This window comes from Pristiophorus japonicus, chromosome 5 (genome assembly GCF_044704955.1).
Source record: "Pristiophorus japonicus isolate sPriJap1 chromosome 5, sPriJap1.hap1, whole genome shotgun sequence".
NCBI classification, from domain to species: Eukaryota; Metazoa; Chordata; class Chondrichthyes; family Pristiophoridae; genus Pristiophorus; species Pristiophorus japonicus.
The window spans coordinates 210631831-210659740 of record NC_091981.1 but is presented as its reverse complement, the minus strand read 5'-3'; the positions used below and the strand labels follow the sequence as shown (position 1 = coordinate 210659740).

Here is a 27910-nt window from a genome sequence, read left to right as displayed (position 1 = left end):
CCCAATGCATTACACTAGAACCAATCAAAAATGGACAAGTTCTTACAGTATTTAAGGAATGCCTGACTGACAAAGGGCATTGCATTTAATATTCTTCAAATTCTTAACTTTTATTTAAAAATAAGCTTAAGGACTGCCAAAGTCCTAGCAGAAACTCTAGTATACGGACTTACTTTAGCTTTCTGGTCACATCAAATTTGAAAATGAGTCATGGATATTTGACAGATTTAATAGATTTCTAACATTCCAGTTCATAAATTTCTCAAAATGATTTAACACCAACATTTTGAATATATTTATTTACATGTATATTTTAACAAAGTGATTAGCGACATCCAATTTCTAACAGGTGAATAAATACAAAAACCTGTAAACTGTTAATTTTAGTTCTGAAACACTGCATTCACATGGATTGAGCCAAAGGAGGAAGAGTTTACATTAGATTATGACTACTGTCTTGATTATTGCATTTTAAAAAATTCATTCATTAGTTTGCCCATTGTTAAATGCAAAGCCATTACCCTTTCTCCTTTTGCTAGATGCTTCATTTTAATGCAATGGCATAAATTTTTTTACATGTTGTGCTATTCGTTTAATCATCAAATAATTCACCTTTTAGAAGATATGTCAACAGTACTGCAAACTAACTACAAAAAATTGTGCATTACAATGGAAAAAGAAAACATTCTGTAACAAAAAATACACATTTGGGAACTTGCTGGAAAAAATTACTGAAGGAATACATGGTCATTACTTACAATACGTACATTTGTAGAGTGCCCTATGTCATATTTATATCATAATTATAAAGTTTTCATAACCCTTCTATAGCAAATCATGTGATCTGCTTCAATTAGTTCTGTATTTTTAATGATTTTTTTCCCCCCCAATACGACTTTCCTACCGGTCTGTTACCAGTCTGATAAGTTTATGTAAATGCAGACCAAGTCATAATACCCTATTTACAAGAAATGGATCAGAGTAATCGCAAAGTAATGATAGTGAGGGAATATACACAAGAAAATGTTAGTGCAAGGAGTGGTACAGCTTTTACACAATAACCTGCCAAAATAGAGTTCAATTCCATTATAATTCTATCTGCAGACCAGATTGCTGAAGGAAAGTTAACATTTTAAAGTTATATCCAATAAATAATTTGAGATTAAGTTGGTTTTAATTATATACTGTACATCCAATATAAACACAAGCAGCATTAACCAAATAGTCACCGCTTACTTAGCAATTGGATACAGTCAATGGTACAACAAATTTCAATTGTTACATTAAATTGAATCACCAATTTAAGCAGGTTTTTAAGGTTTCATTAGTCCATCCCTACAGAAGGCAAAATTTATGCTTGTAGAGTGATGCATGCATCTACCAACTGAAGAGAAGAACATTTTACATTTTAAAAGTTCTTAAGACATAAATCTTGTATTAGAAATGTAACTATATGCTTTCCCCTCTAAATTTTGGAATTGTCGAGGGTGATCTGTTAACACCAGTTTTCCCATTACAAAGCAGTAGTGAAGTGGATACTTGGAGATGGAATTGAATTAGAAACAGGGCTAGTTACTACAGCACTGGCTCTTGGTCTGTTGGGTGGGTTCATGAAGATCTACACCTCTGCTTCTTCCACTGTTTGGTCCTGTATGCTGAGGCTCATTCTTGGGCAATTTCTTTGCTGCAAGGATCAGGTTAAAGATTAAAGATTAAAGATTAAAGTCTGAATTTCACTTATGCCACTCCAATCGACGTACAGGTGCAGTGTCAAAAATCCAGAGCTCCGGACTGATCGGTGACAGGGTCGTCCGACATCCGGAATACAGACCCGCCGAACCTGGGGCCCCACCACTGCCTGACCACAGGCCTTGCCTCACTATTGTTCGCCTCGCACCGCTCGCCACCATTGCCCTTACCTCAGGGCCTCCTCGCCAGCCCGCCTGAACACCATTTCGGCGGGGCACGCCTGAACAGCTCCACCACGTCAGGGCCCCACTCAAACAGCTCCTTGGCGGTGGGGCCTGCCTGATCAGCTCCACCACAGCAGGGTCCACCCGAACAGCTCCAACACGGCAGGGTACACCCGAACAGCTCCTTGGCGACGGGGCCCCGCCTGACGACTTCATCGACAGGACCGATGACCCGAACAGCTTCTCGGCGGGACCGCCCCCCCCCACCCCACCCCTTTGACGTTCTAAAATCCGTAAATACCTGAACCTGGGCTCAGGAGTTTCTGGATTAGTGACGTCAGAAAGACGATCAAAAGTTCGGAAAAGCCCAAAATCCGGAACGGCCGCGGTCCCGGATTCTCGACGCTACACCTGTATACATGTTTATCGCTTTTCTGCTTAAAAAGACCTTTTGCTTTTGCATCACATTCCTACCCATTAGAAATATTGAATTTCAAATCTGTTGATGCTCCTAACCTAGTGTCTTTTGATGAGTAAACAATAACCATATGAAACTTTAAACTTCCCCCTTCAACAGTCTCTCAAAGGATTTTAGCTGAAGGGAGGGAGGGGGAAAGAGTAAGAGAAAAATAGGAAAAGACAACTAGCAAGTTAAATTTAAGCTGTTTGTTGAAACATTCCATATTAGATAGTTTCAGAGGACAGTAACCTAGAATGTGTAAATGCCATGGTGCAAGGAACTAATTATTACTTCCATCATTCTACAAGACACTTGCAGCCTTCCAGCCTCAAAACAACTTTAGACATTAACCATTTTCTCTCGGGTGCTGGTAATGGAGGATGGCTACACTAGAATCACAGGAAGTGAAGGAGGTATGGGCTGATACTTGGGGTGGGGATCCTCTATCGGTACATGGATGGCAGGGTGTTTCGCATCCCTGGGGTCTACTTGCCTTTTTTCCATCACATTTCTAGGCCATGGGTGGTTTCTCCATGCTTCCTCCTCAGCTATCCTGCTGTAACCATTTGCACCTCCTCTGGACACATCTTGTGTTTCGACACTTGTCTCCATCATCCCTTTTGTCATTTAATCACTCGAGACCTCTCCCCTATTGTCTCTCCCCCCCCCCTCTCTCTCCCCCCCCCCCTCTCTCTCTCCCCCCCCCCTCTCTCTCTCCCCCCCCTCTCTCTCTCCCCCCCCCCCTCTCTCTCCCCCCCCTCTCTCTCCCCCCCCCCCTCTCTCTCCCCCCCCCTCTCTCTCCCCCCCCCTCTCTCTCCCCCCCCCCTCTCTCTCTCCCCCCCCCCCTCTCCCCCCCCCTCTCTCCTCCCCCCCCCCTCTCTCCCCCCCCCCCTCCCTCTCCCCCCCCTCTCTCTCCCCCCCCCTCTCCCCTCTCTCTCTCCCCCCCCCCCCCCCCTCTCTCTCTCTCTCCCCCCCCCCCCCCCTCTCTCTCTCTCCCCCCCCCTCTCTCTCCCCCCCCCCTCTCTCTCCCCCCCCCCCTCTCTCTCTCTCCCCCCCCCCCTCTCTCTCTCTCCCCCCCCCCCTCTCTCTCCCTCTCTCTCCCTCCCTCCCCGCATTCCCTGATTCTGCACTTGCTTATTAAAAGCTGCTCATCTCTAACATCTTCCAGTTTAGGTCATCTGAAGCATATATTACTCTCTCTCGACTTTTTATTCCAATTTATAATTTTAAAAAGTGAAATAGCAATTAAATTACATGAATTACACATTTCTGAAACATTATTGTCCAGAAACTTACATAGGCAGCTTTAATTCCAATACTTCATATGCAGATTTCATTTTTTTTTAAAATGAAGTCTTATTTGCACTAAGACTACAATTTATAGAATGTTACTTTCATTGTGATCAAGCTTACCTATTGCCAAAAATATTTCATTCACATTCATTGAAGTCTTTGCAGATGTCTCCATGAATAATAAGCTGTTGTCATCTGCATAGGACTGTGCTTCCTACAAAACAGATCAAGTAGTTAGAAAGCAGTTTTATTGGAGCCTGTACGGAGGACTACAGCAACCATTTTGTCCCTTTTAAAAAAGGCAGTTGGGATAGCTCCAGTTTTTGTCACAGAACAAACATTTCTTTGTGTAGTGTAGTTTGCAAGAAACACTGTCATTCTTGTGCACATTAAGGATAAATAAGCTCTGCAATGTCAAATGGAAATTCAATACTCAAATGGGATAACTAATATAAATCATATATAAAACTATTCTATAAACCAATGCTTTCATTTAAAAGTTTCAGGCCAGGACTTTATATTATTTCTATTTTTCCCTCACCCTCCCTCCCTATAAAGGCAGCAACTCTCCATCATTCAAAATGAGGATTCCTGAAGTGCACTCTTGGACAAGAGTGCCAATAGGCTAATTGGCCACATCTGTTCCAGTACAGCTACAACACTGGCATCTACCAATATGGAAAATTGTCCAAGTATTTCCCATTCACAAAAAGCAGGACAAATTCAACCCAGGCAATTAACACTATCAGTCTACTCCCAATGATCAGCAAATTGTTAGAAGGTATGGTCAACAGTGCTATGAAGTGACACTTACCAATAACCTGATCATCAATGCTTAGTTTGGATTCTGCCAAAACCACTCAGCTCTAGATCTCATTACAGTCTTGGTCCAAGCAGGGACACAAAAGCTAAATCCCAGAGATGAGGGGAGTGATTGACTTTGACATCATGGTAGTTTTAGAATGAGTGTGGCACCAAGGAGTCATAGTAAAATTAAAGTCAATGGGAATCAAGGGAAATACTCTCCAGTGGCTGAAGTTAAAAAACATGGTTATGGTTGTTGGAAGCCAATCATCTCAGCTCCAGGACTTTGCTGCCGGAGTTCCTCAGGGAAGTGTCCCAGCCCAACTATCTTCCATCAATGACCTTCCTTCCACCACAAGGTCAGAAGTGGGGTTGTTCATTGATGATTGCAAAGTGTTCAACTCCATTTGCAATTCCTCAGATAATGAAGCAGTCAAATAAATATCCAGGTGTAGGCTGATAAGTGGCAAGTAACATTTGTGCCATCTACAAGTGACAGGTAATGACAATCTTCAACAAGAGACAGACTAAACACCTCCCCCCTAACATTCAATGACATTACTATTGTCGAGTCCCTAACCATCAACATCCTTAGGTCATCAGATATCAACAGAACCAACTACATAAATGAGGTGTGGCTACTAGAGCAAACCAGAGGCCGAGTTAAAAAAAAAAAAATCTATTCATGGGATATGGGCGTTGCTGGCAAGACCAGCATTTATTGCCCATCCCTAATTGCCTTGGAGAAGATGGTGGTGAGCCACCGCCTTGAACCATTGCAGTCCGTGTGGTGAAGGTACTGCCACAGTGCTATTAGGGAGTGAGTTCCAGAATTTTGACCCAACAATGAACGGCGATATACTTCCAAGTCAGGATGGTGTGTGACTTGGAGGCGAACGTGAAAGTGGTGGTGCTCCCATGTGCCTGCTGCTCTTGTCCTTCTAGGTGGTAGAGGTTGCAGGTTTTGGAGGTGCTGCCAAAGAAGCCGCCAAAGAAGCCTTGGTGAGTTGCTGCAGTGCATTTTGTAGATAGTACACAATGCAGCCACGGTATGCCAGTGATGGGAGGGAGTGAATGTTTAAGGTGATGGATGGGGTGCCAATCAAGCGGACTGCTGTGGCCTGGATGGTGTCGAGCTTGTGTTGTTGGAGCTGCACTCATCCAGACAAATGGAGACTATTCCATCACATTCCTGACTTGTGCCTTGTAGATGGTGGAAAGGCTTTGGGGAGTCAGGTGGTGAGACACTCGTTGCAGAATACCCAGCCTGTGACCTGCTCTTGTCGTCATAGTATTTATGTGGCTGGCCCAGTTAAGTTTCTGGATGTTGATGTTGGGGGATTTGGCAATGGTAGTGCCATTGACCGTCATGGGGTGGTGTTTAGACTCTCACTTGTTGGAGATAGTCATTGCCTGGCAGTTGTATGGCACAAATGTTACTTGCCACTTATCAGACCATGCCTGAATGTTGTCCAGGTCTTGCTGCATGTGGGCATGGACTCCATTATCTGAGTTGCAAATGGCACTGAACATTGCAATCATCAGCGAACATCCCCCCCACTTCTGACCTTATGATGGAGGGAAGGTCATTGATGAAGCAGCTGAAGATGGTTGGGCCTAGGATACTGCTCTGAGGAACTTCTGCAAAGATGTCTCGGGGGGCTGTGATGATTGACCTCCAACTACCACAACCATCTTCTTTAATGTTGGGTATGACTCCAGCCAGTGAAGAGTTTTTCCCAATTCCCACTGACTTCAGTTTTACTCAGGCTCCTTGTTGCCACACTCAGTCAAATGCTGCCTTGATGTCAAAGGCAGTCACACTCACCTCACCAATCTGGGCATCGATGAGCAGGTTAATGGTGAGTAAATGCAGTTTGATAGCACTGTTGACGTCACCTTCCATCACTTTGCCGATGATTGAGAATAGACTGATGTGGCGGTAATTGGCTGAATTAGATTTGTCCTGCTTTGTGGACAGGGCATACCTGGGCATTCTGCAGCAAGTGGTTCATCTGACTCCACAGAGCCGCTCCTGCACCTACAAGGCACAAATCAGGAGTGTCTAGGAATACTCTGCAACTGCAAGAACACTGAAGCTCAACACCATCTAGGCAGAGCAGCAGCTTATCCACTAGTTTAAACATCTAGTCGCTCCCCGTGGGTTCAGTGTGTACTATCTACAGCATGCACTGCAGCAACTCGCCAAGGCCAAGCTCCAAAAACCACGACCAACACCATCTGCGAGGACAAAGACAGCAAATGCATGGGATCAACACCTCCAAGCCACAGATCATCATGACTTGGACATCTATCACTGTTCCTTCATCACTGCTGCATCTAAATCCTGGAACACCCTACCAAACAATATTGAGGGAGCATCTTCACACCACACTGGAGCAATTCAGGAAGGCAGCCCACCACCATCTTCTCAAGGTCAACTAGGAATGGACAATAAATGGCAGCATCTCCAGCAATGCCTAGATCCTAAGAATGTATTAAAAAACACAAGTTTTTGCAACACGTCCAAAAGGTGATTTCAGCCAACATTCACATCAGAACACTTTCATCATTAGTCACTAAATAGGTATCCAAAGCAGGAACCTTACTTTTACCCAAACTAAGGATACTGAAGCCCAATTTGGCATTTCTTGACCAAAAACTTGGTGTAAGAGATACAATGGAGAGGGATAAGTTTCTTGAAGAGGTTGTTATGGGCTGCTAGCAATGTTCCCCCTTAAGGGGACCACCCACAGGGGCTGTGCACTCGAGGGCACACTGGCTACCAGTTTAGATTTCAAATAACCAATTAAGTCATTAGTTGTTCATCGCAAGCATGATGAATGTTCTTGTAAAGCATTTACTGCACACTCACTGTTTTGAAAACATTTTTACTGTTGCAGCGATTGCTTATTGTTTACAAACCTGGAACTCTACTGTTCTCTTGTTAGCAAGGTCAGCCTTGTTCCCTGCTAAAGCTATTACAATGTTAGGACTTGCTTGCCTCTGAAGCTCCTTAACCCAATTCTTGGCCCGTGCAAAAGTGTCCTGCAAAGAAATTGAGATGGGAAATAGTAAACATACAAGAACTGTTACAAGTATGCCAAACATGGGGTGGTCAACAATCTGAACTCCTGCATTGAGGACCAATTTGCTGAAAAGCATCTTTCCTAGAAAAATCCAGGCACTTATTTGGTAAAATCATGAGGGTGATTCCACATGGTCATGAGAAATGAAGAGCTATGCTTTAACTTTGCTTGACAGTGTACGCCTGCGAGGTAACAGATATACACAGTATGGCTCACACAACTCTGAATGCCAAATAAAGAGCTGACAACCTAAGGTTAGATGCTGAGAATAAAGCCAGATTCAAACATTTTAGACCTCCAGTGCTTTAGGTCATCAGATATAAACTTAAAAGCACATCATTAATCCTACCATGAAGCCAGATGACAGGCTAAAGACCAGCTTTTCTAGGTTCCATGTGACTCAGCAGTGCTTGTATATGGAATTTTCAGTCTACAAAAAGGGCAGAAAGCTGTAATAGCTGCTAAATCTATTTTAATGAGTTAAGGTTTGAGGTTTCACCAAGTAAGCACTGCAAATAAAGCAAGATTCAGTGCAGATTGCTCAAACATAAAATAATTCACTGAATTATATATAGCTCAAGGGAAATTGTGCCAATTTGATTTATTGTACAACAGTGCATCTGCCTTTTCAGGTAGATGCAATCCAGCTCCAAAATATATAAATGAAGTCTCAACAGCTACTGTTCCACTTAAAAGATCTCAAATAATCCGATATTTAAAAAGATCATTCCCTTCTTGAGGAACAGAGTACAAGGGGATTCTGTAAGCTTGCATCACACAAAGTTCACTAATTTTGAACATAATCACAGACGTATTATACTTCTATAGACATATATGGTGGAGGGGCTAGCTCCAAAAGAATATTGGTAGACACAGACTGCAATCCAAACTTGAGAGATCCCATCTCCTGGAAAATATTAACTCAGATGATGCCCCAACGCAAACATTTTTCTTTTTTAAAAAAGTGCTGCCTTTGAGGGGCAACAGTGTAGCTACAAACCTTTGAAACTCAGTCTGCCTTTGAATTGAAGTTAAATCCTTCAAAGTGATAAATCAGAATAAGAGCCAGTGAGGTAAACTGACCCAGTTTACTTATTCTCTTGGAAAGAGATCACATTAATGCTCTCATCGGATATAAATGAGGTGAAATCTCAGACAAAGAGCTCAAAACAAAAATCTCCAGAGATAGATGGTAGTTATCCTCAGAATGCAGATAAAGATTAGGGAGATTTGTGAGGCATTGATGATCATTGAATGAATCACTGGGGAGATACTAGGTTTAGAAATCAGGCCAATATTGTGCGCATATACAAAAAGGGTTACAACACAGACAGGCAACTACAGACCCATTAGTCTCAATTCACTGCTATATAAAATAATGGAATTATTAAAAGCTTTACTAAATTATTGTACAATCTTAAATAGCAAGTGATTCAGAAATGGTGGGTCTTGCCTGATCAATCCACTATTTTTTTTTTGGAGAAACTGACATCCCAAATGGACTCTGGAAAGCCCTACAATGTGGTGTACCTAGACTTCCAAATTGAATCAAAGTTTCACACAGAAGGCTATTAGTTAAACTCAAAGCCAAGGGTAAATTGTGTAACTAAGAGTGTGCTGTGGACCAGAGATCTGTATTGGGACTATTGTTTCTAATTTCAATGACTTAGATCAAGAAACTCAATGAAAATTGGTCAAATATGATGATTATCCTAAACTAGCTTTGGAGTTGATTTGAAGCAGGCAGCTCAGAATTACAGAATTAGTTGGAGAAAATAGCTAAGTGGCAGATAAATTTTAAACCAAGTGTAAAGTACTGTACATAAGGGGAAAATGGGCAACATATGTGATCTATAAATTGTGATGAGATAGAAGATTGAAACAGAAACCCAAGAATGTTATTAGACTTGGAAGCTCAACATATCCAACTACTGCAGATCAGTGATAAATGTGTTGCAGCGAGTAAGAATTTGACAGTAGAGTAAAAGTCAGAGGAAGTCATAATCAAACTGTCAGATCTGGTCAGAACACACCTTCGGTACTATATAGTTCCAGTCATCAAACTACAAGGGAGACATTGAAGTGCTGACGTTTTACAGGGAAGAGCTGTGATACCCACCCTTCGTGTTATGAGGTCCGAGTTACAAGGAAGACAGGAGAAACATGGGCTTTTCAGCCTTGAAAGGGGACCTTCCTGAGGTACACGATAGCAAATGGTATACAAAAGATAACTCAGAAAATTACTTTAAACTAAATTACAAAAGTAATTACAAAAACACAAGGACACAATTTTGAACTAGCAAAATTAAAATTTAGGACAGATATCAGGAAATTCATCCCAAAGTGAAACATATGGGATGAACTTCCAGATAGAGTAATAGAGGCAAAAAGCTTGGAATTATTTAAGAAGCAATTGGTTTCTACAATAATTGGCCGTTTGATTTTCTGGATAGAAGATGGTCACAATTATCCTGTGAGCATCATGATGTAGAACAAAGTGTGGAAACCTTACAAGGTGTTATCTACACAGATTATACACCCTCTAAACCCAAACAAAATCAGAATGAGAAGCTAAAAATAATAATAAAATAAAAATAAATGGCTTGAACAATCCCAAGGCCCAGTGCAACATTCAGACTTGCAAAGACTGGTCTTCAACTTGTGAATGCATACTACTTATACCTGTAATATTTCCAGAAATGTAAATTCTTTATTACACCAGAAATTTCTTATGCGGACTCCTCAAAATTCCAAATTAGAGGAACAGTATGATTTTCAGTTAGATACTCTTAACATACTGCTAGAATTAATATAAACATCTGTACCCGTCTCAAGTCTGGTGAAAGTTTGGGGATGTAGGAGATATGATACTCCTCATACCTGTATGTTTTCATAGAATGTGTTATTTAGATGCACAAGGGCCATCATTAGACCTCTGCTAGATTTTGCCTTTTCTAATGTACTACAACCAGAACTTCAGTGTCTACACTTCAAGCCTCCAACAGTATTCATTTATCTCTGCAGAAGTCAATAAACCAATCAAAATCTTAACTCTTACTGATTTATTCAGGGTTGCATTAATGGAAAATTAAAACAAATCGATTAGAGAAGAAAAAGAAAATCTAAGAAAATGTACTGCAAGTCTAAAAGAAAAGAAAAAAAAGGGGAAGATAAGTCAGGGAAAGTGGAAGTAATGGTTTGTTCGAAGTATTCCATCTATAAATAATTGTATAATTATTTTGATATTTCTGAAGAAATGAAAGTGTTATTGCTTGCACTGAAATTTTACAACTGGGTCTCCTTTGTCAGGACACCCGAATGGTAGGATTTCTAAAAAACATGCCAGGAAATTTGCATCCATGGCCAGTCCTTACTGAACATTAAGGGCGGGTGGAAAGACAGCACCTCACTGCTTTGAGGTTCAAAAGGATCTGACCCATCACAGGGCCCAGGGCACTCCAGCAGCAAGGTGGACCCAACTTGGCAGCCAATAATTTTTTTAAATTAATGTTTAAACAAAGACTATTTTTCTATATAGAATATGGAGAATATATTGGCCAAAAAACCCTAACCTACACTCTACTTTTCCTTTAAGAAGTCGACAAAAGGAAAAACTGGAAGAGAAAATCAAAACAAAGAATGAAACATCAGCAAATGTTGAGTTACAAGTTGATAAGCAGCAGGATAGGCAGGAATTTGGGAGAATCTCTCCCCCTCCCACATAGCAGCCGTCATACTTTTACCCCTGCACCTTAATATATTTTATCAAATTCTCAAAAGCACTGAAATTACCCCACAGTTTTTAGCTCATATATTCACAATAACAATCCATCATCTTCAGTTTACTTCCTGCTATTCCAGACACCTCCGCACACTTGACTCATTTGTTTAAAGTGGTTTAACAATTAAAAACTCCTCTTTAGCCTTTTGTTCTTAATTGGTAATAGCAGATAGTTCAGCTCTATCTTTTGCCCAAATTTGGTGCTTCCTACATCACACATTGGTACTAAAATGTTAAGATCTTTTCATAAAACCAATAAAATAGAAAGTTGCACTTGTTAGTCACAAAATATACTATGTAGGCTGGTGCCTTTTAAGTGAAATGAAAAAGTTTGAATTTTGTACACTTACTGGAAACATAACATTTTCAGTCAATTTAAATCTGTGGAATACTTTGCCAAAATTAAGAATGTATGTTGTATAATTCCACTTACATCATTTGTAATGTCGTATACCACTATGGCAGCCTGTGCTCCTCGATAGTACATGGGGGCCAAGCTGTGATATCTTTCTTGTCCTGCTGTGTCCCATATTTCAAACTTTACAGTTGTGTCATCCAGGCACACAGTCTGAGTTAGGAAAGCAGCTAAAACAAAATAATGCATTAGTGTGTTAATGCAATTAAAAATCTGACTATTTCTGAAGTGGACACTACAGAAACAAAATTTGACAGCAAAGTATGAAATCTTTACTCATCTCACTGACAGGTACAAAATGTGTTTGCTTTATGTAACAGTTTTCATTCATACAATATTGATCTAAGATTGTACATTTAAAAAATCTGGGATAGTGTACCAGATTGCCATTAAGAAAATATAGTTACAGATGCAGTTTGTTAATTGAGATCTTGAGTAGACTTAACCAACATCAACACCAATCACAACCGCCATTTTTCTGTCAATACCAAGCAAATCAAAGTCCCAGAAATTGAAATCAAAATAGCAAATCAAATAACTAATTTGAAAGCAGTTTCTCAGATCTCAAATTAGCAGGCTGCAGATGAAGTTCCAAAGCTTCATTTCAGCAGTAGTGTTGGGACTGCTAAGTATTGCTTGGCATACTTAATTTTAAAATCAGGTCCATTTTGCTTGTATTTCTGTATTCCATACAGAATTTTACAGCATGAACATTAATAAAATACATGTATTCTTTTGTTTTTAAAAAAGAGTATCGAACTCAAATACATAATTTGGTTTTCTACTCAAGAAGCAAATTTTAATTTTAAAAAAGGAAACTCCTTAAAATACTAAACGGTCTTGAAGAAAGAATACTATAACCTCATCACTTTAGAAAATGAATTATTGTTGGTCCACAACATATAGCCCATTAATTTTACTGACCAGGGCCACGTAAAATTGTCTCTTTTCCACACCAACAATTTTGATCATTAAAATTCTTAGAAACAAGGTTACGAATACATGCTCAAACAATAGGATGACACAAATCTTGTGGTAGTCACAGAGACTAGGTTGGGTCGAAAAGTTTGCTATTAGGAGCACGATCTTTCCCTTTTGGGAGAGTTTCTGACAAAGCTGCATTCAACACAGGTGACAATTGCTTATTGAATAATCCAAGAACACCACCGTTTGTCTATTGAATGTCCATCCCAATCACACCAAAATGTAGGAAGGAAATAAAACCAGATTACAATAATGGGCCCAAGTTTCGGGCCGCGCCTAGAACGGCGCAGCCCCGACCTGGACGCCCGTTTTTCACGCCACAAAGTGCGCCGAAAAAAAAGATTCTCCGGCTCCCTGCTGGTCCTCTGGAGCCGGGCGCGGCGCAGCACGAGCTGTAGGGGGCGGAGCTAGGTCCCTGCGCTGAAAACAGTGCCGGGACCTCTGCGCATGTGCAGTAGCTCCAGGCGCCCAAAACTGTGTGGGAGGGGCCCGAAGCACGCAGCCCCTAGCCCTGGGGCTGCGTGCACAAGGCTGCCTCCCACACCAAGCTCCTGCTTCCTCCCGACCCGACTCCCGCCCCACCCCCCGGATTAGACCGGACCCGTGCTCGCTCCCTCCCCTCCCCTAACCAACTCGACCTCCCTCCTCCCTCCAGACCCACGCTTCCCTTGACCCAGCGCCACCTAGCTGTAAATCTGGTGCTGGGGACGGGCCCTGCCCAAAGTCTTGGGCCCGGCCCGTTCAGCCTCCTCCCCCCCCCCACTTCTTCCCTCTTCCCCCCCCCCCCGCCTCACTTCTCCTTCCCTTCCCCCTTCCTCCTCCTTCCCTTCCCCCTGCTCACTGTCAGAAACAGACACTGACAGACAGAGTGAGAGACACACAGACAGAGAGATAGAGACACTGACAGAGACACACTTGGGGGGGGGGGGGCATCCCAGCACGCTGTTGAAGGGCTCTCGGTGCTGCAGTCGGTAAGTAGAAAATGTTTTATTTATTGATTTAAAAAAAAAAAAATTACGAATTTTTTGATTGATTTATTGATGTTTTTATCATTTATTATTGATGGCTCTTTATTTGTAAAACTGAAGTGGTTAATGTTTGTAAACTTCCCTTTAAACCCCGCCCCCCCCCATTCCCTACGCCTGATTTTCTAAAGTGTAGACAAGGTTTTTGAGCGTACAAAAATCTTCACTTACTCCATTCTAAGTTAGTTTGGAGTAAGTTTTCACTGCCAAAACTTTGAAAACAGGCGTAAGTGGTCGGACACGCCCCCTTTTGAAAAAAAAAATTCTGTTCCAAAGTGAAACTGTTCTGACTAGAACTGGAGCAAACTAAATGCCGAGAATTTGAATTTCTAAGATACTCCGTTCTACACCAGTTGCTCCAAAAAATCAGGAGCAACTGAGGCCGAAACTTGGGCCCAACGAAACTAAAAACTAAGGGCTCAAAATAGTTATAGTACATTAATTGGGTATGCAAAATTGTGTTTAATTGCTTTCTCTAGTGATATTTGCAGAAAATGTAATTATTCCAACTATGAACCTTAAAAAGCAAGATCTATATTCTGAAGATTTATTATATACAACATATTCTACTGGGTCAGATTTAAAGTGACATCTAATTGTTCAGAATGAGCTTGTGTGTGATTTTTTTTTTAAAGATAGAGATAGCACAAATCTCATGGAGTCAAAGAAAATGCTGTTTTATCCAACATATGTTATCAAGATTATGATTGATGCAATTATAATAAAAGTAGTTTGATTTATTTACAGAACCTGGGAGTGTTAGATAGTTTCAGGATCATATTCCACAATTGTCAATATTTGCATAGAAACTGTAACGTAGTATCATTGATTGTATGCTCCTAATTAATTTCATGCAGCATCTTTTCTTCAGAGACCAGATGGAGACGAATGTTGTAAGGAAAAGTTCTAGGCTGCAACTAGTGTGTGTATTAATACTGGGGAATGGAGAGGAAGGATCGAGTTTAGTCATATTAGGAGGATAACCCAGAGGTCTGGAAGGGGAACCTTGGGCAAGCAGACATGACACTTGCAGTACATGAAAGATGTTTTAATACTACTAGTCCATCTACTTTAACTTGAGGTAAAGCTGGGTTTGATGACAAGGGAATATTTGTGCCAAGATGGAATTCAGTTCTCGTTTTAAAAATCATACATTGCGCCATTATTTATAGCTAAATAACATTTATGGCAATCTGGGAAGCAGAGACATTGACACAGATTGAGGAGCTAGGAGATTCAAAACTAAGATGTTATAGCATCACCACTGGTGAGAGGATATTATAGCATGACAAATTAACTTTTCATTCTAAATGTGGCCATAGAAACTTATAATGGGAAAAGGAAGGCACAAGAGTGTGACAAAGTAAGGTTTCATAGGAAAGAAGTGCACGCAGATGCAAAATTTTAATATAAAAAAGGGAAAACATGAGCAACTTTCCGCTCCAATCAATGACTTCATATATGAAATGAAAGTTCAGGACAGGTTCAAAATAATCCCCATGTACAGTTGGTATTAATCCCAGAGCGCTGAGAGACGAGGAAGGAGATTTATGAGGCACCAACAATCATTAGGAGAGGTAGATTGGAAACAGCCTAAGAACATAAGAAATAGGAGGAGTATGCCATTTGGCCCCTCGAGCCTGTGGTGCCTATATTCAAAATAACAAAGACAGGCAACTACAGACCTATTACTCTTACTTCCATTCCATGTAAAATAATGGAACTGATCAGGTGTGAGCTGCAGAACAGTAACTTAGCTAACAGCCGTCAGCATGGATTCAGAAGGGGAAGATCCTGCCTGGCCAACCTCAGCTTTCTTGAGGATGTGAAAACTGAAGTGGACTGTGATAAGCCCCATGTGGTGTACCTAGATTTCCAAAAAGCTTCTGATAAAGTTCTACACGAAAGAAGATTAAACTCAAAGCTGTGTGGATTCCAGGGAATGCATAAGAAACTGGCTAAAGGGTAGGAAGCAGTGAGTGCTAGTTAGAGGAGATGTCAGGTAAAGGGAGAAAAAAAAAGTGCGCGGCGTAGGGTACCTCATGGCTTGACCATTAATGTTTGTTACATAAATTACCTGGATTCAGAAACAGAATTATATAGATATGCATACAAACAGGTATTGCTTACTACAAATCAGATGATATGCTACATTATTCTGCTGCTGCGGAGGCGCTCTGGCGAAGATAGTCTTTCCCTTTAAAGCCAGAAAATATAACTGCTGGAAGCAACTCAAGTTTGGTCAGGAAACTTTGCAGATTGGAATGTGCTCATCAGGTTCTAGTTACAGTTCAGATGCACCTAGCATTTTAAGATTGTTTTACATTGATAACAATGTGATGTTCCACCCATGACATTGCTTGCAGTGAGAAAGAAGGGCGAGATCCTGAGTTTTAGCAGCACTTGTGGGGTGTGGGGGTGGGGAGGGGAAAAAGAAGAGGGGGAAAAAAAGACATTGGGGATGGGAATGTTAGGATTTGGTATTATGAAATAGCTAGCTCAGCTGCATAATTAAATATTTATGTAAAGAGGTAAAAAGGAAGAGAGTAGCTGAAGTAAACGTAGGTCCCATGGAGGATAAGTCTGGGGAATTAATGGGGAACCGGGAAAGGGCAGACATTTTGAACAAATATTTTGTATCTGGCTTCTCGTTAGAAGACACTAAAAACATCCCAATAATAGATAATCAAGGGGCTATAGGGAGAGGGGAACTTAAAACAATCACTATCACTAAAGAAAAAGTATGCAGTAAAATAATGGGACTAAAGGTGGACAAGTCCCCTGGACTTGATGGTCTGCATCTTAGGGTCAAGAGATAGTGGATGCATTGTTTGTAATATACCAAAATTCCCTGGATTCTGGAGAGGTCCCAGCAGATTGGAAAACCGCAATTGTAATGCCTCTATTTAAAAAAAGGAGACAGAAAGCAGGAAACTATAGACCAGTTAGCCTAACATCTGTTGTTGGGAAATTACTGGAGTCCATTATTAAGGAAGCAGTAGCAGGACATTTGGAAAAGCATAATACAGTCAAGCAGAGTCAGAATGGTTTTATGAAAGTGATGTCATGTTTGACAAATTTGTTGGAGTTATTTAAGGATGTAACGAGCAAGGTGGATAAGGGGAAACCAGTGGGTGTCATGTATTTGGATTTCCAGAAGGCATTCAATAAGGTGCCACATAGAAGGTTACTGCACAAGGTAAGAGCTCATGGGGTTGGGGATAACATATTAGTTAGCCAATCCTCTATCCATGCGAACAGAAAACAGAGTCAGGATAAATAGGTCAATTTCCAGTTGGCAAATGGTAACTAGTGGGGTATCACAGGGATCGGTTCTGGGGACTCAATTATTTACAATCTATATTAATGACTTGGATGAAGGAACAGAGTGTAATGTAGTCAAGCTTGCTGATGATACAAGTAAGTTGTAAGGAGGACACAAATAATCTGCAAAGGGATAATAGAAAGACTAAGTGAGTGGGCAAAAATTTGGCAGATGGAGTATAATGTGGTAAAGAGAGAGGGGTCATCCACTTTGGTAGGAAAAATAAAAAAGCAAATTATGAGATTACAAAATGTTGCAGTAGAGAGGGACCTGGGGCGCCTTGAGCATGAAACACAAAAAGTTAATATGCAGGTACTGCAAGTAATCAGGAAGGCAAATGGAATGTTGGCCTCTATTGCAAGAGGGAATGGAGTATAAAAGCAGGGAAGTCCTGCTCCAACTGTACAGGGTATTGGTGAGACCACACCTGGAGTACTGTGTACAGTTTTGGTCTCTTCATTTAAGGAGGAATATACTTGCATTGGAGGCAGTTCAGAGAAGGTTCGCTAGGTTGATTCCTGAGATGAAGGGGTTGACTTGTGAAGAATGGTTGAGCAGGGAATTTATTGGAGTTTAGAAGAATGAGAGATGATCTTATTGAAACATACAAGATACTGAGGGGGCTGGACAAGGTAGATGCAGAGAGGATATTACCACTTGTGGGGGAATCTAGAATTAGGGGGCATAGTTTAATAAGGGGTCGTCCATTTAGAACTGAGATGAGGAGAAATTTCTTCTGAGGGTCGTAAATCCATGGCATTCTCTGCCCCAGAGCTGTGGAGGCTGGGTCATTGAATGTATTTATGGTGGAGATAGTCAGATTTTTGAACGACAAGGGAATGAAGGATTTGGGGAGCAGGCAGGGAAGTGGAGCTGAGCCCAGGAGATCAGCCATGATCTTATTAAGTGGTGGAGCAGGCTCGAGGGGCCAATGGCCTACTCCTATGTTTTTAAATGTTTATATTCTCTAGAGTTTAGAAGAATGAGAGATGATCTCATTGAAACATACAAAATTCTTATGGGGCTTAACAGTAGATGAAGGGAGGATGTTACCTCTGGCTGGGGAGTCTAGAACCAGAGGTCACAGTCTCAGAATAAAGGGTCAGCCAATTTAAACTGAGATGAGGAGAAACTGCTTTACCTCAGAGGCTGGCGAATCTTTGGAATTCTCTACCCGAGAGGACTGTGGAGGCTCAGTTGTTGAGTAGATTCAAGACAGAGATCAATAGATTTTTGAATATTAGGGGAATCAAGGGATATGGGGATAGTGGAGTTGAGGCAGAAGATCAGCCATTATCTTACTGAATGGTAGAGCAGGCTCGAGGGGCCTAATGGCCTTCTCCTGCTCCTAATTATTTTGTTACACAAGCAACATTTACTAAACAAACCTTAACTTCATCATTCAGTTTGTTTTCATATTTTCGGGGGGGGGGGCGGGGGGGGAATTGCAATTTTAAAAACTGTTTCAGGAATTAAATCCTGTGACTGGTGTGAAAACTAAGTGAGATGCCTGGAGTAGAATTTATGTTTCTTTACCTATATATTTACTCTTTATAAAAAAAAAAACACCCAGGATGATGAAATGCTTCATGTGGCAGATTGGAGGTAGATATGGGGAGCATAGTAGCAATTGTGGGCAAAAAAAAAGGGGTGTTGAGTCTGGTCATATCGGGTGATGGCTCAGAATGGGAAATCTGGAATCTTTGAGCACTGGGGGTCTGAGGGTCCCGGATCATGGGAGTACTAGGACAAGAAATGTGCTCTAGGTCACCCTTGACCATCAGATCACTCCTTGGCTTTGTTCCCTGCTGTAAGACACCAACTATGACCCACTACATTCCCAGCCTGGAGCCAGTATTCAGTGCCAAGTGCTTTTGACCATTTGCTGATTGCATTACATACACACTAATATGTGCATCTGGGGTTAGGGTAGACAAGAGAGAGAGGCCCAATGTCCAGAAACAGACAAGTTAGGGTGGCCTGGGAATATGTTGCTGCCAGTCAGAATGGACCAGGTGCTGTTGGGATGCTCAAGGTTTTGGGGTGACTAAGTCAGCAGCAGAACAGTACTCCAGGCGAGAAAAAAAGTGGACTGCTCATGACTTTGCTCAGGGCAATACAAAGAGCAGACAGCAACCTTGGTGTCAAACATGAGCTCCAAAGATTAAGTCTTAGTGAGAGTAAAACTTAGCTGCTTTTCTGGCAGGATGTGGAAAATGCATCAGTGATTTTTAAAAAAAAAAACAGTTTAACTGGTCACATTAATTATTCATCTGCCTGTAGTCAGCATGTAAAAAAAACATTTTTAAAAAAGCATGCCAATGTTTAAACTGCACAAAATGAAAATGAATTAGTGCAGCAAGACCTGGATTACAGCAGATATATTACTTTCAATGTGGCAATTTTTTTTTAAATAAAGTTGATAAGATGTTGAGATATACACAGTAAAATACAAGTCTAAAATAAGTTGCACTCAATGCACTGGTCAGATCATACAAGAGTAGCCCAGTTTTGGACACCATGCCACAAAGTTGATACACAAACACTGGAAAGGGTGCAATGAACAAAGAAAGTAAACTGATCCCAATTGTAAAGATGGTGCACATAGACGAGATGTACGAGCTTCACGGACTAAAAAGGCAGTTATGTGGAATTTCAAAATATATAAAATATTAATAAGGTAAACCCAGAAAATTACTTCAGTGTGTGAAAAGTAGGACAAGGTATAAATGGAAACTAAAAACATCATTGAGAACTTCGAGGAATGAAATGTTTGGAACACTGCTTGTAGAAGCAAAAATTGAGATGGTTCAAAATAGAGCTGGATGCTACAATTGGGTACAAAAAGAGCAACGTTTCAATTATTTCAATCTTTTTGCATCCTGATTTTTTTTTTTGCACACAAGATCTCAGTTTTTATAGTGGTTGTTACAGACTGCAAAGTCCATAACTCTGCTTTGAGCAAACAGTAATAATTTAACAATGGGCATGTGTCACAAAGTAACAGATGACTAGATTGTGCAATTTATACAATATTTTAAAAATTATTTCTGATACATCATTGGTAGGAGCTTGGCCTAACAGGCCTTTTTTGTATAAATGTTTTATTTTTGCTACATCTCCATGCAATAAAAGACAAAAAAGAGACAGACTTCCATTTATATAGTACATTTCACATCCAACATATCCCAAAACACTTCCCAATTTATACCAAAAGCATGAAGAATCAATCTGTTAATATATTTTAATGTAATTTCTGAATCTCATTAGACATTCAGCAAATGTACAACAACTCTGCTGCATCTCCACTGGTGGGCACATCACAGGGATACTGGAGCTAGGCCCATTATTAAAGACTTGCATTTAAATAACACCTTTCAGAACCACCGGATATCCCAAAGCGCTTTAGTCAATGAAGTAATTTTGAAGTGTAGTCACTGTTGTAATGTAGGAAACATGGCAGTCAATTTGCGCTCAGCAAGCTCCCACAAACAGCAATGTGATAATGACCAGGTAATCTGTTTTTGTTATGTTGATTGAGGGATAAATATTAGTCAGGACACCAGGGATAACTCCCCTGCTCTTCGTCGAAATAGTGTCATGGGTTTTTTATGTCCACCCGAGAAAGAGCAGATGGGGCCTTGGTTTTAACGTCTCATCAGACAGTGTTGCACTCCCTCAGTACTGCACTGGAGTGTCAGCTTAGCTTTTTGTGCTCAAGTGGGACTTGAACCCACAACCTTCTGACTCAGAGGCAAGAGTGCTTCCAACTGAGCCACTGGCTGACACTATTGGGATATAAAAGAACATTTTTTTTTTTAAAACAAAATTTGAACAATGCAGTCAACTGCATTGCTGGCTGCAGCGGTCCAAGGAGAAATGAACTATTGTCACAATCACAAAGAATGCGATTTGTGGCTTTGGCTAGGGCGGTTTCGATGCTGTGGGGAAGGATGGAAACCTGACTAAAAGGGATTCAGAGTTGCAAGAGATATGGACAAAGAACAGAAAGGCAGCATTTTCAAGGACTTCAGTAGAAAACATGGGGCAGTAATTAGTGAGGACAGAAGAGTCACGGGTGGATATTTTGAGGAGAGGGGAGGACAGGGAACCATTTCCAATATTAGCTCGCATGAGCCAGCACTAAACTTAAGTACCCACTTTCTCACCCTCCCTTCTGAAAATGGCATGAAGATGCTAATCTGTGAAAGGGGGTGGGGAAAAATTGATGTATAGCACACAGTACAAACATTCATACTGAAAAAACATGTTATTTAAATACAATTACATTAAAGATAGATCCTCAGTAAAGTAAAACTTACCACCAATAGTACTTTCTTGATATTCATGGAACTGTCCCTTCACAAAACGAAGCACTAAACTAGATTTGCCAACAGCAGACTCTCCAAGTAGAACAAGCTTGAACTGGCAGATTTTGTTAGCAGCAGCTGGTCCATTAGGTCTCGCTGTGCCTCCCCGATTTGCCATGTCCTAATTAGTCACCAGATTCACTTCTGCCAAACTGGTACTTGCTCCTGGTCTCCTAGTCAGTTTAGGCTAAAAGAAAAACAAAACTTTTCTTGAAGCAACAGTATATCGTCAATTAATGTAAAAATACCTCAAATAACCCAGCTTGGTGTTTTGTTGGGATGTGAAAATAAGCTCCAAAAATGTCCCATTTCTGTAGCAAAATTACTCTGGTGATGAAAAAAAAGTTACAAAAATAAAAGGCCTTTCAGCTAATCAGATACTGAGAGAAAATGCTAGAAACTGAAACAAATAGGAAATGCTGGAAATCTACAGCAGGTTAATCAGCATCTGTAACGGGTAAAGACAAGTTAGAGTGTATGCCTTTCTTCAGAACTGAAATCAACCCACCCCCCACCCTTCCCCCCACATAAACCAGATTAAAATCAAAGCCATCTTTGATTTTACCCAACTGAAATCACTTCCTGAGAAAAGCAGCATAAGTTCTTATTTGACAAGTATACACAGAGTAAAATTATTTCCCAGAAACTAAAAAGTTTTTCATTTCTTCAAGATGTTGTCATACATTTCTGCCACAAGACTCTTTTCTCCCAGTCATTTGTTTATTTTGTTCTTCCAAATTGCCAGCAGACTCCCTTCAACAGCCATGTGCTTTGATTACTCTTTAATTATCTTCAAGAACTAAAGGTGAAAAAAGTGAAATGTGTCTCAAAAGTTACAGAATTGGAAGCAAAATAAGAAGGGGAAAGAAAATTAGCTCAAATATTATTTAGAATTGGTATTTCTTGACACCCATCTCTTACCACTTCAAACAGAAGGTGGTTCTGGAGATGATCCTGGAGCTTTGAATTTGCTCAGTTGGCAGATGCACCACTTTGTGTAGTACTGAGCAACACAGACTAATGGTCTCAGATTGAATATTTGGTCTGTTCTGAGTTAACTGATCTCAGTTGGGTTGGAATTAGGATGCTACAATTAGTTTCAGCACTTCAGGTTTGGGGAAAGTCAGCTTTGAAACAGAGCCTGAAAGCAGATATTTCTAAACGTATTTATTTTTAAAAAGTTCAACATCACTGAAATATTGCTTGCTTCGCTCTACGGCACATCACGTACACAAACAAGGTAGTGGGAGGAGAGAGAGATTGAGCCACTGTGGTTATTCCACTGGTGATCTTGCCTCAGAAACACTGCTTTCAAACAGAAAATCATTTATTACAGCTTTGGGCATCTCAAGATTATGACAAGGTCTGACATGTTTTAAGCAAGTTACTTTATAAAATCGGTCACCAAAGCTCTGTTCATGTCAATCTAGTTTTTGCTACATCCTTTAATGCAGTGAAATTGCTAAAACTGCCATCAAAATGCTCTTTTCGCTTTCTTGCGAGAACTCTTCATGCTCTATAAAAAGTCCAAGTCCACCAAGGACTTCAATAGTCTTTCTATATCAGGGAAAGCTCCAATAGCCGCCTTTTACTGCTGTACAAAATACAAGATTGATCTTGTTTGATGGATCCTACCTTACCTCTAACCTCCACCACTCCCAACACATGCTCATTACATAGCCTCTCCCTCCCAGAATTGTGAATTCCTTACCTCCTACAACCACTGACAATCAATCACATCACTTTAAATTCCTGAACCACATTATGGTCAAGGAATAACATACATTTAATGATTTGCATCTCATTTCTTAAATTATAATACTTTCTGAATATAATTACACTATTTATTTAAGGTGCTCCTCACTACACTGACCTTCAGAAAAGTCTTAAAAAACACAGCTGGAATAGAGGCAACATCACTCCAGTCTATAATTTATTTGCATGACATCAGTGATAAAAATAGTTTGCGACATTCTCAAGATACTGTATGATTCTTCATTAAATATTTTAACTGACAGTAGTCTTGCATTTTTTTCATATTCCTTTTTAATACTTTGTGACCCTTCGTTGCTTTAAAAAAAGAAGCTCTCCCAGTCTGCTGGATTGCCATTTTTCTTCGCATTGCTGCCTAACTAAACAAGTACAGCATTTGCCTTTGGGGGTATGTACTAGTTGTGTATGGTACCAAATACTTCCCACTATTTATCTGTAGGTTTACCAGTTAAAATTCAGCCCAGTTAACTGTTGTCAGTTTATGTCCCATTATTTTGAAGTCAGCCTGACTTAAATTTAAAACTTTACTAGTCACTAAATCTAGTATGGAAGTAATTGCGGAAACAAAAATGAATTAGACTGGGAAAAATTAATTAAACTGAAAGCAAGAGTTCATCAGATCAATTGGCAAGACCACTTCTTAATTTTTTCTGTGAATGATATGTAAAGACTGGTTTCATAAATGTAAACTGGTAAACAGTTATGTTGCTTTAACTTGGAAAGGTTTTATTTATATATAAAAAAGATAAATAGCACCTTGCTTTTTAAAAAAAAACAGAAGGGGGCAAAAATCAGGAAGTCTCAGAATTCTATAGTTACTCATTGCAACAAAATAATGTATGCAGCACAGAGCAGACTCAAAAAATTGGATCATTATACTGCAATCAAGACATTAAATCTTTCAGATGAGATGTTAAACCGAGGCCCCATCTGCTCTCAGGTGGACATAAAAAATCCCATGACACTATTTCAAAGAGGAGCAAGGGAGTTTATCCCCGGTGTCCTGGCCAATATTTATCCCTCAAATCAATCAACATAACAAAAACAGATTGTCCGGTCATTATCAAATTGCTGTTTGTGCAAGCTTGTTGTGCAAAAATTGGCTGCCACGTTTCCCACATTACAACTATTTTAAGTAGAAACTTTAAATCAAGCGCCCCCTTTTGGCTCTAGAACCCACAAATTTCCAAATAAAACTTTAACGTAAACTTAGATCAAATTTAAATTTGATTGCCAGGATTGGGGAGGTGGGGGGGGGGGGGGAAGCAGGGGAAGATAGTGCACTCCAGTCCCTTTGGCACCCACCTCTCGCGGAAGGCCGCGAGTGTACCGGTGGACATCTCGTGCTCCATCTCCAGGGACACCCTAGCTCGAACGCAACCGCGGAAGAGAGGCAGGCAGTCGGGCTGAACGATCCTGTCGACCGCCCGTTGCCTGGACCGGTTTTTCCCATATTATAACGGTGATTACACTTCAAAGTACTTAATTGGCTATAAAGTGCTTTGAGACGGCCAGTGGTCGTGAAAGGCGCGATATAAATGCAAATCTTTTTTTTTTACAAAGTTAGGACTGATCTGATGAATCTTGATTAAAAAACGTTTTCCAACCACTGAACTTCTGACCGTTGAGAGTAGACAAGATCATACTCAGTGGCAACGCACACTATTTGCAGATCCTACACTAACCATTTAAATTCACTGAAGAATTAACACTAAGGTAAGCTACTGGAGAGCTGTCAGTACCCATGGAACTGTACTCCAGCATAAGCGGAAGGAGGCAGCTAAGGAAAGCAATGTGCTAATGGGAATAGAGTGGAATAGAATATCCCTTTTTGACATTAAGTTCTGATGCAACCACTCAGCTGCAGCAATTGAACTTGTTTTTGGAATGTCTGCTCTCAGCCAGACTGTTCTTGTAGGACAATCTAATTTGCAATGATTTAGCTGCACTAAATAACTCAAACAATAGCATTAGGCATGTTACAAAGATTCTTATCAATAATATTTTGTTCTTTGAAGCCATTTCAATGCCATTAGATTAGAAAACTTAGGAGACATCGAGAAGACAACAGCATGTTAAATAATATCTTGTTGCAAAGGTAAAACTAAAATATGCAGCAAATAAAATACACATGGATCATCTGAAAATCAATGAAGTGAAATCTGCTTTACAAATGTAACACTTCCCAATCTACATTCAAACTTAAAAGTTTGCTTTCACATACTCGAAGACAGCTCAGGTCCTCAATCAACAGGATTTATAGGGGAAGTAGCCCACCATCATTAGAGTCAACTTTTGTTTCAAAGTACTTCTGAGGATAGATTTTAGATGTTTGTGTTTTTTTTTTAAATCCTCCACTGAAAGAATGGATGGTCAACCCATTTCCAGGCAGCTTATTGAAACTGAGTAGAGAAACATTTTAGTGCAATGATTGAAATCAGCAGCTCGGAATGAGATATTGGGCAAAATCCCACTTCATAACCACTCTGACAGTCAGCAGCGCAAGTTGCAGCACATCAGTCAAAAAACAGAAATGGAAAAAATCAATGTAATTAGCTGTGTGTTGCATTTAGTAAACACTGGGCTCAAGTAATTTGAGAAAAACAGCTTTAGTGGCTCTTCGCAGCAACACCTACCTGTCGCTAACACATCTGATTAACAGCCCAGTGCTAGTACAGCAAAACCATAACAATTAAATAGATTGAAAAATGTTTGGGGATCTTCCATTCCATTGCTGATGGGAAGTCAGAGGGCAGGGTGTTTTATAAAGGAAGTAAATGTGGTGTGATGCTGGCCATAAGTGTTTGTGACAACATAGTAGCATGATGGTGTACGGAGTTTGGGGAGGAATATATCAAGGATTTGGGAGATGAGTAAATGAGGTAGAGCATTAAGTAGTGAAGTGGTAGGGAGCAGTAGTAACAAATTGATGGAACAAGGAGTGCAATAAACAATGCTCAAGGTAGTGAATATTTAGGATAAAAGATTTAATTGGAGGAAATGAGTAATTGTGGAGGGTGTGGTTACTATTGCAGGAAGGGCATTGGTATGAGGTAATGAGTAGTTGAGGGAGTGGTTACTAGGAAGGTAGCTGAAGGGGAGAGAAAGTTTGGATGGTGGGTACTGAAGGAACAGTGGGTATTTGGGGGTTAAGTGCATAGGTCAGGGAAATGAATAGTTTAGAAATTAACAATGAGTACTGGGGGTGGAGCATAGGAACAGCTGTCGGTCATTCAACCCCTCGAGCCTTTTCCACCATTCTGTTAGATCATGACTGATCTGTACCTCAACTTCATTTACCCACCTTTCTGCTGGTGGTAGTGGAGAATGTACAATTAGACTGTAGGATATGATGGATTATGGATTTAAAAAAAAAAGAGAGCAGACTTAGTGGATGTTGAGCAGCAAAGGGGGTAGAACAGCTGAAGGAAGTAGAGAGAGGCTGAAGCAGAAAGAGGGAACCACAAAAGTGTGAAGAAAGAGGGCTGAAATGGACAGAGGGAACCACAGAGGATCTAGCCAAAGCAGCCACAGAGAGTGGACAGAGAGTAGAGTTAGTCATGTTGTAACCTCTATGCAATAGTTCTATGTATAGCAGACAAGTTGCAGGATACATTTGGGGTGGAGAGCAGAGCTGGGCCTCCAAGCCAACACATGAAGCAGGAAAGTTTGTGGCAGGAAGACACAAGTGTAATACTGTGCCTGTATATAAAAATATGGAATACTGCACTATTATATTAACAGGTCAAGAAGTGGAGTGTCAAAGCCTGGATAAAGAGCAGAACTGGTTGGATATTCAGGTTGGGAATATAGTGCAAGAGCAGACAAGACTCAAACATTATTTAAAAAAAATATGAAGCAGGCATAAAAATATAAACCAAGGACAAAATGCAATTACTTCCAACATTAGATCACATATCCTAATATGAACCCTTGTAAATAAAACCACATGAGCTACGGCAACTTCATTAAATGTTAAATTACAGGCCAACTTTCTGGTGACATCCAAAGTGACTCATTTATAAGTGCTGTTCTGTAGACATGAAATCTGAATGATAACAGTGTCCCAAAATGTGCATAGAAAGCCAAAACCTAAATCCAAGCTATGTTTTGCACATAGTTTATTAAGTTGTCTTAAAATGTTTTTGGAAGTAATCTTAAACCTGCCCATGAAGAATACTTTTAGCATGTGTAACTGCAGGAAACACAGAATTATCCATGATCCCATCAGTTGTAAATATCAAATGTTAATACTTTGTATTGCAGCTGCTGATCACCCTGATTACAAAAAAGTTTTCACCTCTTCACAAACACTGGAAAAAAGGAGCCAAATTTCCAATAAACTTGCTGCGGACAATGCCTGCGCCTGTGCACATTCAAAGGCTGAACTCCAGGATATAGTCAATGTATTCACAGGCATATGAAAGCATGGGCCTCATGCTTAACATCCGTAAGACAAAGGTCCTTCACCAGCCTGTCATCGCCACACAGCACTAGCCTCCTATCAAGATCCACAACGCGGCCCTGGACAACATGGACCACTTCCCATATCTTGGGAGCCTCTGATCAACAAAGGCAGACATTGATGCGAAAATTCAGCATTGCCTCCAGTGCGCCTGTGCAGCCTTCGGTCGCCTGCGGAAAAGAGCGTTTGAATCTATCTATCACCAAACTCTGT

The 27910-nt window shown here is 40.5% G+C and overlaps 1 protein-coding gene across 1 annotated transcript in view; it reads right to left on the bottom strand.

Moving 5' to 3' along the window:
• Positions 1 to 208: 208 nt before the first annotated feature.
• The window catches only part of LOC139264577 (ras-related protein Rab-5A), a 35967-nt gene continuing 8265 nt past the window's right edge, over positions 209 to 27910 (bottom strand). Inside the window, exons 2-6 of the mRNA XM_070881278.1 lie at positions 21412 to 21646; positions 11774 to 11925; positions 7396 to 7518; positions 3787 to 3880; positions 209 to 1684 (exon numbers count right to left, since the gene is read on the bottom strand). Coding sequence (XP_070737379.1) covers positions 1569 to 1684; positions 3787 to 3880; positions 7396 to 7518; positions 11774 to 11925; positions 21412 to 21577 — 651 coding nt within the window. The 5' untranslated portion in view covers positions 21578 to 21646 and the 3' untranslated portion in view covers positions 209 to 1568. The remainder of the gene's footprint in view (positions 1685 to 3786; positions 3881 to 7395; positions 7519 to 11773; positions 11926 to 21411; positions 21647 to 27910) is intronic.